The 12,140-nt window shown below is 33.1% G+C and overlaps 1 protein-coding gene across 1 annotated transcript; it reads left to right on the top strand.

The window, feature by feature from the left end:
• The first annotated feature begins 5,671 nt into the window (after positions 1-5,671).
• LOC120254661 lies at positions 5,672-8,360 on the top strand. Its single transcript, XM_039262724.1, has 3 exons — positions 5,672-5,774; positions 7,246-7,310; positions 7,713-8,360. The coding sequence occupies exons 1-3, from the start codon at positions 5,672-5,674 to the stop codon at positions 8,358-8,360; spliced, it is 816 nt and encodes a 271-aa protein (XP_039118658.1).
• Positions 8,361-12,140: the final 3,780 nt, after the last annotated feature.

Below are 12,140 nucleotides of genomic sequence, written 5' to 3'. Positions count from 1 at the left end.
ATGGAGAATCTAATAAGTTACATTCTTGCTCTTCAACAGATTTAGAAGAAATTAAGCCCTTTAGACCAAAATTCTCAGAGTTTAATGAAGACATTGATATGGGTGACCCTTAGCTTCAGATAGGTTACATTCTTGCTCTTCAACAGATTCAGAAGAAATTAAGCCCTCTAGACCAAAATTCTCAGAGTTTAATAAAGACATTGATATGGGTGACCCTCAGCTTCAGATAGGTATGAAGTTTAGGGATTTTCAACAATTCAAAGTAGCTATGAAAAATTATGGCATAATGAACATATATGTGATGAACTTTAGGCCAAATGATAGCACAAGATGCAAAGCTATATGCACAAGAGGGCACCCTTTTTATTTGTAGGCTTCCCTTATGACTAGGGGTGTTAGTACAGTGCAAATCAAATCGGGGCACCTTAAACATGAATGTGCAAAGGAACACAAGAATAGACATGTGAATGCAATGTGGATAGCTAGAAAATACATGGAACAGTTCAGGCCAGACCCTTCTTGGAAGCTCAGTGGAATAATGCAAGCTGTTAAGTTAAATCAAAATGTTGAGATCAACTGACTAATAGAGTACAGTGCAAAATCAATTGCTTTGAGGTAAGTTTTTACAATTGTTGTTATGTTTTGGGTTATTTTCTACAGGAAAAATTATTTATATTTAGTAATGAAACTAATGTTTTTTCTCTTTGTTGTATTTGTGTTATTTTTCTCAATAAAGGGAAATAGATGGGGATGAAGCAACACAGATGGTCAGTGTGCATAACTATAGGCTAGAGTTTCTCAAGACCTACCCAAAATCAACTGTCAAGTTCAGATGTAAGGATGGAATTTTTGAAGCTATGTACGTGTGCCTTGCACCACTCAGGGCAGGTTTCTTATCTGGGTGTAGGAGGGTTATCTGTGTTGATGGGTGTTTCCTTAAAGGAGCATACGGAGGCCAACTTTTATCAGCTATAGGTGTGGGTTCAAACAATTGTAGTTTCCCAATAGCTTAGGCTGTTGTTAACAAAGAAAATAGATACAACTGGTCCTGGTTCCTGCTGTTATTAGGTGAAGATCTAAAGATTGAAAACAACCATGGTTGGGCATTTGTCAGTGACATGCAAAAGGTATGTTAGTCTTTGATTTGGTTTTAACATATAATTAGTTGAATTAAATTGGTTGACATTCTGATATTGAATGATTGCATTACATTTTCTGTATCTTATTCTGCTTTTGAAAATAACCATTTCATTAGATTGGTTGATGTTCTGAATAAGAGTATGAGTTAGGTTATGCATCTCCTGCTTGATTTCGTAGATCAGATTTGGTTGTGCTGAATAAGATTTCCTGCTTAATTTTTTTTCCTGCTTGTTCATGGAGTTTAGATTTTTCTAGTTCAAATTCAGATTGAACAATGGTGTTGTAGTTCAGATTGAGCAATGGTTTTGTATTACAAATTCAAATTGAGCAATGGTTTTGTAGTCCAAATTAAAACTGTGTTAATTTTTTCCCCCTACTTGTTCATGGAGTTCAAATTTTTCTAGTAAAATTAATACCATTACAGGTCAGATTTAATCATGTTCTATTGTGTTCAGATTGGGCAATGGTTTTGTAATTCAAATTAAAACTGTGTTAATTTTTTCTCTGCTTGTTCATGGAGTTCAGATTTTCTAGTGAAATTAATACCATATCAAGTAAGATTTAATCATGTTTTGTTGTATTCAAACTGGGTAATGGTTTTGTATTTCAAATTAAAATTGTGTTAATTTTTTTTCCTGCATGTTCATGGAATTTAGATTTTTCTAGTGAAATTAATACTATAATAGGTCAAATTTAATCATGTTCTACTGTGTTCAGGTTGGGCAATGGCTTTATAGTTCAAATTAAAACCCTTCATTTTACTTATTTTGTTCAAAAATTTTTCTTTTCCTTCGTGATTTTGTAGTTCAGACTTTTGTAGTCAGATTAATACCATAGCATGTTAGATTTAATCATGTTCTACCGTGTTCAAATTGGGCAATGGTTTTGTAGTTCAAATTAACACTCTTCAGTTTATGTATCTTGTTCTAATATTGAAAACAACCATTTCATTTTTTGCTTGAATTGTAATGTTCACCTTCTGACCTTGTTTTTTTTCCCTTGACTTGTCCTTTATGTGGTGATGGGTGATGGTGTGCCCATCAATTATTAATCTATAGGGTTTACTCAATGCAATTGATGACCTATTTCTTATTAGTGAACATAGGTTCTGTGTGAGACACTTTCAAACCAATTTTATGATAAAATTCATGGGAAAGGGACTTAAGGACCAGATGTTTCTTTGTGCCAAAGCAACCTACCAAACTGCAATTTGATAGAGCAATGAACATCATCAAAGGAATGTCTATAGGGGCATACCAGCATATGAAGAACATAGCTTCCCAACATTGGTCTAGGGCATATTTTCAAACACAGTACAAATGTGATATTCTATTGAATAACCTGTGTGAGGGTGATAAAAGGTATAGTGTCTATGAATGAAATAATTAGGACTCAGTTGATGATTAGGATACAAAAAGAAGAGATTCAATGAAGTATTGCACAACCCAACATTGTCCAAGATTACTTAAAAAAAATTGGAGACATTCAAACAAATGAGTAAGTTCTGCACACCAATTTGGTCAAGGGGGAGGCTAAATATCAGGTCAAAGGCACTGATGGGCAATTTGTTGTTGATAAGAAAAAAGGGAGATGTTCTTGTAGGGTTTGCCAGTTAATAAGACTACCATGCAATCAAGTAGTGACAGTTATATATTACAAAAATGAGAGACTTGAAACCTATATCCATCAATGCTATAGTGTGAGCACATACCTACCAACATATGGGCACACCTTAAACCCAACCCATGGCGGGGATCAATGGCCCAAGAGTGACCAAGGGCCCATGATACCACCATTGGTAGTCAACAAGAAGAAGGGCAGGAGGACATTGTTGAGAAGAAGAGAATTTGGTGAAGAAGTGAGAGGCTTCACAAATGGGAAGGTGAGCAAAAAAGGAGGCCATGTTAGATGTAGCTTGTGTGGTGAGAAAGGTCACAATAGAAGATTTCATTCTAATCAGGTCAACTTTCCATCTAAATGAATCCAATTATTTAAATTATTATACACTGTTTACATCATCATTTCAATTTGCAGGCTAAAATTGGTAATACAACTGGGAGTTAAGTTGGGGCCGACATTGTCCAACTGCCAACAAACATACATGTAAAGTTAATTAATTTAATTTATGTTTTCTTTGAACTTGTGTTATTATATTTATTTACCCTATGGCAAGGTAATAATGAAAGTGCAACTGCAGAAATGAGCCAAACTCCAATTGAAAGAGTTGAATCAATGCAGGCAAGTCACCTACGTGGATCACGAGACCCTTTGTCACAAGTGAGGCATCTGATAATTGTTTCTGATTTTGCTCCTCACATTGTACAATTTCACATAAATTGATATCAAATTTTGTTGTAGGTGATTTCCACACCTGAGCTTCATGGGAGGACAATGGTTGAGGGTGACAACATGGACAAAGGGAAAAAATTGGCCACTAAGGGAGATAAAGGGGCTACAACCAGGGACAGGTCAAGGACCCAAATTGACTGACAAGGGCATTGATGGAGGGCCTTAAAAAAAATAGGGTATGGTTTCAATGAGGAGGACAGATGGGATGAAGGAACATAATGAAAGTTTTATATTTTTGTTTGGAAAAGTTTTGTAATAGCCAACACTTTAATTAATTCCCAAGTGCATTTTGAGTTTATGTACTTAAATGAAAGTCATTGAAGTAACTAATCTGATATAAATTTTGTACGCAGATGATCTTTGTGTTACAATTCAAATCAATGTATAAGTTATCAGTATTTGATCATTGAATTTTGTTTTTGGTTCCACCTTATCTGAGATGTGAATGTCAATGTATAGTTAGCATGAGTAGAATTTTTCTTAATTGAAATTAACAAGAGCAAAATGTTTCTCAGTTGATGTTCAGAAACTTCCACTGTCTTATGTTTGATCAGAATTTTTCATACAGAAAACTGTGATATGTTTGATTAGCCTTTTTCCTGCAGGAAATTAATCTTTCAGTTGTAATATATAATTTCAAGCACTTAATTAAATTATGTTAACATGATTTGATTGTAAACTTCTTCTTATCAGATAATTTTTGCAGGACTTCTAAAGGTTAAATTCTATCAAATTGGACTGGTTCCAACGAGTGAATCCACAACGAACACCAGCATAACCTAACAATGGTGCTTGAATTCAAATATACAAAGACCTTCCATGCATTAAGGATTCCAAGGACTGGTATAAAAGAACAATAAAAAACTGAGAAATTCTGGCCAACCCTAGGGCTTCAAACATTTTGTACCCTTAAGCAAGCTTACATGGTATTGTTGGAAGGTTTTGGGAAGCTATGGCCAAGGTTACCAAAGCATCTCTAAGATATCCGTGATGGCCACACACCATAAATCCAGCCCAAGGTTCTCGCTCAGCGGATCAGTTGATCGAGGAAGACAAAGGAGGTGACCTGGCAACTTACACTGACATGTGACACCACTCAATACAAGTGGCGTGGCACCGATGTGTTGATAGGACTTTTCCCGATATTCACGTCAGTTAATGAAGCCGGTATTCCTTCGGATGACCTATAATTGAAATAATTAGTAACTTCAAAGAGCATTTAAAAATAAATTAAACTTCAGTGATCAAAATGATATTTGACCAAACTTTAATGATTTTCCAAAAAAACATTAACCTGTATGTATAATTGAAAAAAAGGGATTTTATGTACTTTTCAATGATAGGGAAAAATACACATCTTTCTAAATTCAAACGTATTAAATTAAAAAACAATGAAAAAAAGGCTTTCTTTTTCAAAGCATACCTTATCTTAAAAATAAAAAATTTAATTCAACTTTGCTAGAATTAAGAAAGAAGTAGGACATGACAAAAAATGTAGAGAGAATAGCAATACGGTGGCAAGTTGTCTAGTCCTAGAAAAAGAAAAAGAAAAATAAGTACATCAACTTTCAATATCGGTAAGTACTCTAACCCTAGGAAAAGAAAAGAAAAAATAAGCACATTAATTATCAATTGATAGGTTTGTGTTTTTTTTTTCATCACTTTTTAGTTTAGGATTTTGAGTTAATGAAAAGATATGGATACAAAACATTAAATATGTACTCTATTGATCTGAAAAAACCTGATGGAGCTATTGGTTTGGAAAATCTACCAAAACTAGAGTGGCTAGATGAAATGATAGCCAGGAAAATGAAGAAATATTAGATATAAATGAGAAGGTTGATGATGGTTCTACGGATGATATTTAGGTGTTGTTTGGATCAGCTTATTGCTGATCCAAAAGCACTTATTTTATAAGTTAAAGTGCTTATGAGGTTTAATATTGTGTTTGGATGGCCTTTTTTGAATAAGCTGAAGCTATGAAATAAGCCCAAATACAACTTATTTTATAAGCTGCCAAAGACCAGCTTATGGAAATAAGCTGTTTTTGATAAGCTATTTGGTTAAGTGCATTTACGAAAATGCCCTCAATCAAACCAAAAAATTACTAGCTTTTGTATTACCCTAACTTCCTATCATCCCCATCTCAAAACAGCCTATCCATCACCATTTTCACTCCGATATGCCAATCCTCATCATCTCATCTCCTCTACCGATCCTCGCCATCTCATCTCCTCTGCCGATCCTTGCCATCTCATCTCCTCTGCCGCTATCTTATCAATTTGGTATGAATCTGTTTCTTTGAAAATGTATGGTATTGAGATCTGAAGTTTCCTTGGTTTCATTCTCTTCACTACCTACTCTTCATGCAAAAATTATTCAATACTATGATGAGATCTGAAGTTTTATAATGGATCATGTGAAAATACAAGTGAAGAAAGGAAATCAGAAGGAACTCACATTATATTATGTTTTTATTATCATATTTGATGTAAAAAAGTATGCTTTGCTGTTATATTTATATATTTAGAGCTGTAGAATACAAGCATTCATGTTTTTCCTTTAAACAAGGTCTTGTAATTCTGGGCCTAACATGAATATTTTTTTTTACTTTAGGAGGCTGGTCTAAATAATGACCCCCAAAGTTTAGTGGTCACTAATGAATTTGACCTCAAAATAATTGATAAAGACAATTTTATACTATCAATACCAATTTGTGATCAACATTTTTTTTTTTATGTTTAATTCACAAAAGCTTCAACTGTTACACTTAGAACTAGTTTCTCTGATTTCAAACATGGAAACAGTGTCTAATCATACATGTTACCTTTTCTTTTTATGAGTGTATAATAATCATAACTACACTGTTCTTTTTCTTTCTTTGTTTTTTTCTAAAATTATCTTGTAGCTATTAATAAACCAGTGGTTCTTTGTCCACATTGAAATTTTTTATTTTTTCTTCTGATGATGTTAATAAACCAGTGGGGAAACTCCTTTTGATGGAATAGTAGACAATTGCTTACTTCTTTAAGTTTTTAATGTTTTGTTTTATTTGATTTTTATCTCTTTCTTTTACTGTTGTATATCATCCAATGCTTATGATGTCCAGATTCGAATTGAACTTCAGATTTTTTAATGTTTTTTCTTAAATCCTCAAAATGTTTGATATCAATTTAATACGTGAATAATGGAAAGAAAAGTTCAACTCACACGGATTTCACAATATCAATATAAACAAATATATGGTCTAACAATAAGGCTAAAAATAAGAAAAGAATCAGTCTTGTATCTATAATGTACATCACTTTCCTATGCTTCTAAAATACAATTATATTTTACCAAGAATACAAACTATAAACATATTCCCCAGACCCTTGTTAAATATGTTTGCTAACTAGTTGTGCATAGGTGGGAACACAAGCTAGGTGGATGTTATTTTTTTGAATCTTGTAATGCACAAGATGACAATCAATGTCTATATGTTTTGTGTGTCTATGGAAAACTGAATAGGTGACTTCTAAACCAACTTACATGATAATAATAAGACACACCACTCATCACCGCAACAGCTAACTGCTGAAATTGTCTGCATTATCAACAACAACAACAACAACAATAATAATAATAATAATAATAATAATAATAATAATAATACACTACAAATTGTTTTAATTAATTTTTTTTAATTAAGAATATATTCTAAAATTATCTTGCAGCTATTAATAAACCTTGATATTCTGCTGCTTGTTCTGACAGCCTTACTGAAAGAAAATCACAGTGCATCTTTAAAGCTCCCCGTCAGCATTGCTTCTCATCGCCAGGTACTCATCTCCCTCTCTAAAATAGTCAATTTTTGTCTGGTTTTTCTAATAGCAGTAAAACCATATTGGACATGATTCTGTAGATTACTGCTGAATTCTTAGCCTTGATAATCAATCCATGTTTTTCCTTTTTAATGTTTATTTGCAGTAAAACTGTAAATGAAACATGATTGCCTGCTGTCTGTGAATGATGTTTGGTGGCCTCTTATTAAAAGCTAATGGCGTTAATTATATGAAGACTTTAGATTTGATTTATGTGTGCATTTTTAAGTACTGAAATTTTTTAGATTCCATTTGATATTTTTATTTCAGCTTTCTGGCTCTTGAACTGATTGTTTTGGGTCAGAATTGGTTTAGATAAATTATTTAGTGCATGTTATTATTTTAGTGCAATATATGAAGTTAATGTTAAAGAATGAGAAAAGAACATCTTCCTTGACTGGTCACATGTGGGTAACTGAGATACTGAATGGATCCGCAAATCGGTTCTTCGAGCTATTCCGTATGCAAAAGTCTGTATTTAGGTGTTTGGTGAATGAGCTCACTCAAAAGTATGGTCTACAACATACAAGAAATGTCACCGCTGAAGAAGCAGTACTAATATTCTTATACACAATTGGACAAGGAGTTACTTGTAGAAATGTGGAAGAGAGGTTTCAACATTCTGGAGAGACAGTGCATCGACAGTTTCATCGAGTGTTGAAAGCTGTGCACAAACTTGGAAATGATATCATTAGACCAGTAGACAGGAATTTCAGAGATGTGGAGGAGCACATCTGGGGTGATGATCGATATTGGCCTTACTTCAAAGATTGCATTGGAGCAATAGATGGAACACATGTGGCAATTCATGTCCTCGCTGATAAACAAATCCCATTCATGAATAAGAAAGGGTATACATCAACCAATATTTTAGCTGTATTTGACTTCAATATGTGTTTCACATATGCACTTATTGGTTGGGAGGGATCGGCTCACGACACACGTATTCTTCTTGATGTTTTACGAAATCCATCCATGAAGTTTCCTCAACCACCAGAAGGTTCGTAATTGCCTAAATTAAATTTTAATTTGTACTTCTACTTTCTTATTTTGTATTTATATTTTTTGTAGGAAAATATTACCTTGTGGATTCCGGGTATCCTACCATGAAAGGGTTTCTAGGGCCATATAAGAGTGCAAGATATCACATTCCACAATTTAAGATGTCTCGTGCTTTTAGGTATCCTAATGATGTATTCAACTATCATCACTCTAGTCTGCGGAGTGTTATTTAAAGAACATTTGGGGTTTGTAAGGCAAGATGGCGGATCCTACAAAATATGACCACTTACACAACGAAGGTACAATTTCAAATTATATGGGCATGTTTTGCCCTACATAATTATATTCGAAGAATGGGAAACAATGATTTAGATGCTCTTGAGGGCCTTGAAGACATTAACCAATTCCAAAAAAGAGAATTGGGCTTTGAGGATGATGGTGAAAGTTCATGGCAACAACTAACCAATGAAGACACCGAACAAATGATCAGAGTTAGAAACACTATTTGGAATCAACTCTCCAATCAAGGTACAAGTTGATTTTGGAATGTTTGTAAAAATGTTGTTATGGCTATTGTGGGTGTTAAAAAACCATATGTATTGTTGTTATTAATTGTTGTATTGGTTGTTGTAGTTGTTAGAGCATATTAATATGGTTGTTGTTATTATAGTATAATATGCAATCTACTTGTAAGATGTTAATGTGATTTTTATTGTACTAGAAATTAACAATATTGTTCCTCGATTGTAGAAGAAGAACAACAACAAAACAACAACATTATTCCTCCATTGTAGAAGAAGAGCCAACTTAGTGTGCAGCTGCAAAGAAAAGAGCCAACTTTGGTGAAATTTAAGCAAAGAACAAATAGCAAACTGCTAATTACTCATCAAATCTCCTCTGAACATCTAATTAGAGATTCAAAGCCTCTTTAATTTCCATGGCACTGCAATTTGTGAACTTTTGATTATTAAAAGAATATAAAAAGAAAGAAGGAAATGACTTGCATGATCTAATCATTAAAAAACTTCAAATTAAGATCTACCATTGTGGGTTGAGGTGCTGCAAATCATTCATGGAAGCTCTTATCGCAGATTTGCTAACAATGGTCTATGAAACAATGAGTATATACAACCGCTAGGTGATATGTGAATTGAGAAATAAGTAAATCTCAAGATTCTCAACCAATTCACAGACGCTCGAAAACAAATGTGTAGTTTTCCTTCAAATGATGTGCCTTATTCCCTCCTGTTAAACAATTAAGCTATAATCAATGGTTCATAACATCTTCTTCTTCATTCATGTCAACAGTATCCTCTGAAACATCAAACTTATTGACTGTTGCACGAAAATATAAAACATCAGTCCTTTATCATGCTTCAATATTTATCAGAAAATTTTGGAGGTCCTTTTCTGGAAGGGGCATAGTTTTACACTACTATATCTGGTATGTACTCTGCAATTCTGTGTTTCTGCAAGTCATAGTAATTACATTTTGTTCTCAATTACTAATTCCATGCAGAGTTCTATAGTTTTATTAAAAACACCTCCAAATTAATGGTTCTTGATATGATAAACAGTCAGCATCGGAACTCATAAACTTTTACGTTCCCTGTTGTACTGTTGGAGCTTCTGTATGTAATCAGATGATAAGATGCTAGAAATTAGTAGACTCTACACCTCCCAGATGATTTATTGCTTCAATGAACTTCTAGTGAAAATCCCGAGTCAATCTAATTCTTGTTTTATTTGCAGTAGATTTGCCCTGTGAATTGCTTGAAAAATTAATCAAAGCATCTTGTTGAATCTGTAAGTTTGTTTGGTTCACTCTAAATATTTAAACAAATTTGAAATAAAACCAAGGATGATTTCTTGCCCCCTCCACTTGCATACTTAGTACAAAGAACCAAAGCTCATTTTTCTGCAGAGTTTTTCTGAATTGTACTTGTCTTTAGGAATGGGGGTGGGGCGGGGAATCCCCGTTCCCCGTGGGGCCCCGCCCCGACAGGGCGGGGATTCCCCGAAACGTCCCCCCGCGGGGCGGGGAGCGGGCAAAAAGTCCTCCCCGCCTAGCGGGGCGGGGCGGGGGCGGGGAATGGTCTCCCCGCCCCGCTCCCCGCGGGGCACGGGGCCCTGTGCCCCGCGGGGATTCCCCAAAAAATATAATATATATTTTTAATATATTTATTAAAGATTATTTCAACATTAACATAATATTATATATATATATAATCAATAAATATTTATTTATTAATATTTTTAGTTATTATTATGGAACTCACAATTATTTCATACAACTTATTAACTATTGAAATTTATATATTTCATTAAAACATATTTATTTAATAAAAATCTTAAATTATTTTTAATAAAAATTATTATATAATATATCGACAAAAATTTAAATTCAAACTTCAAATTTTTCAAATTTCTAATATTCACAAAAAAACTAATTATTTATTTAATTTAAATGAATTGGATAATTAGGTAATTGTCTAGATTTTTTTATTCAAATATCCATGTGTTGCTACATATAAGAGAGTGCTGACATATTATTAGATCTTCATTTTTTTTTTTATTAATTATTGGATTCTAAAGTTATATTCTCTGAAACTATCTCACATGATGAAATTACGGATGTGAGAATTAAGATAATTTTATAGAGAATGTGTGTTCATATCAACCTGTTAAATTAACTTTATATATATTTTCAGATGTCGGGTTTTTCATAAAAATATAACAAATATTGTAATTTTACTTTTGCACGAAATGTGATTATAGCAAAAATTTTGTTCACTATAAAATTTTTCACTACAAAACGCCAAACGACCAACCAACCATTTGATGGCAAATCTCATGTATAATAATCCATCATTAAATATTTTTTAATTGTTTCTGATTTAAGTGATTTTATCTTTAAAATCCAAAAATCACGTACCTTCTCCTCTCCAAAATCATCCAACAAAACATCTAATCGATTTAAATATATCAATTGAATAGATACTTATAAAATTATTATTTGTATACATCACATTAATGAGAAAAAGAATGAATGGTCTGACTGTAAACAAACATGACTTTTAAGATATATACCTACAGTTTTTCATATAAATAATTTGGAGAAAGAACAAAGAAGAAACAAATTGATGGAAGCATGAAATTATTGTGCTAGTTTTGCATTATGAATTTTATTTAATGGATTTGTAATTTTAATTTAGTTTTAAACTTTATGTTATTTGTACCTTAATGTTGTTATTTCATCAAACATTATATTATGACTTGTTAGGAGAAATATTTTGTGTGAATTTTTATTTTATATATGATGTACGTATGTTGTAAAAAAAAAAACTTTGGTTGAGAATTTTTATTTTATTTCATCATACATTATATTTTTTATTTTCAATTGTATATAACATCTTTAGCATGTGTAACATAAATGCATTAGAAATATTATAGTTATTTATAGAAAATTTTTATATTAATGTTTTGGGCAGTGGGAATTCCTCGTGGGGTGGGGATCTCCACGGGGGAGTGAGCGGGGGAGGATTTTTTTCCCCATGGAAATTTTAGCGGGAATCCCTCGCCTGTGGAGAGTGGGGATGGGGGACGGGGATCCCATTCCCCGCCCGCCCCGCCCCACCCCCATTCCTACTTGTCTTTGTTATGAAAACCACATAACACAGTCAAATAGCAGAAAAGTTGGTACATATAGATTATTATAATTCAGAAATTATTATCAGCGTCATTTTATGCATTTATACTACTAATATTTATTTGGTATTTTATGAG

Source organism: Dioscorea cayenensis, unplaced genomic scaffold (assembly GCF_009730915.1).
Source record: "Dioscorea cayenensis subsp. rotundata cultivar TDr96_F1 unplaced genomic scaffold, TDr96_F1_v2_PseudoChromosome.rev07_lg8_w22 25.fasta BLBR01000566.1, whole genome shotgun sequence".
Taxonomy (NCBI): Eukaryota; Viridiplantae; Streptophyta; class Magnoliopsida; order Dioscoreales; family Dioscoreaceae; genus Dioscorea; species Dioscorea cayenensis.
Note: the sequence above shows the minus strand (reverse complement) of the source record. Positions and strands in the feature narration are given on the sequence as shown.

Excerpts from the sequence above, each read along its gene's own strand:
- LOC120254661 (XM_039262724.1), top strand. The coding sequence starts at position 5,672 with ATGCCAATCCTCATCATCTCATCTCCTCTACCGATCCTCGCCATCTCA. Across the intron at positions 5,775-7,245 it reads GCCGCTATCTTATCAATTTG|CCTTACTGAAAGAAAATCAC; the intron begins GTATGAATCTGT and ends TTGTTCTGACAG. Across the intron at positions 7,311-7,712 it reads GCATTGCTTCTCATCGCCAG|TTAATGTTAAAGAATGAGAA; the intron begins GTACTCATCTCC and ends CAATATATGAAG.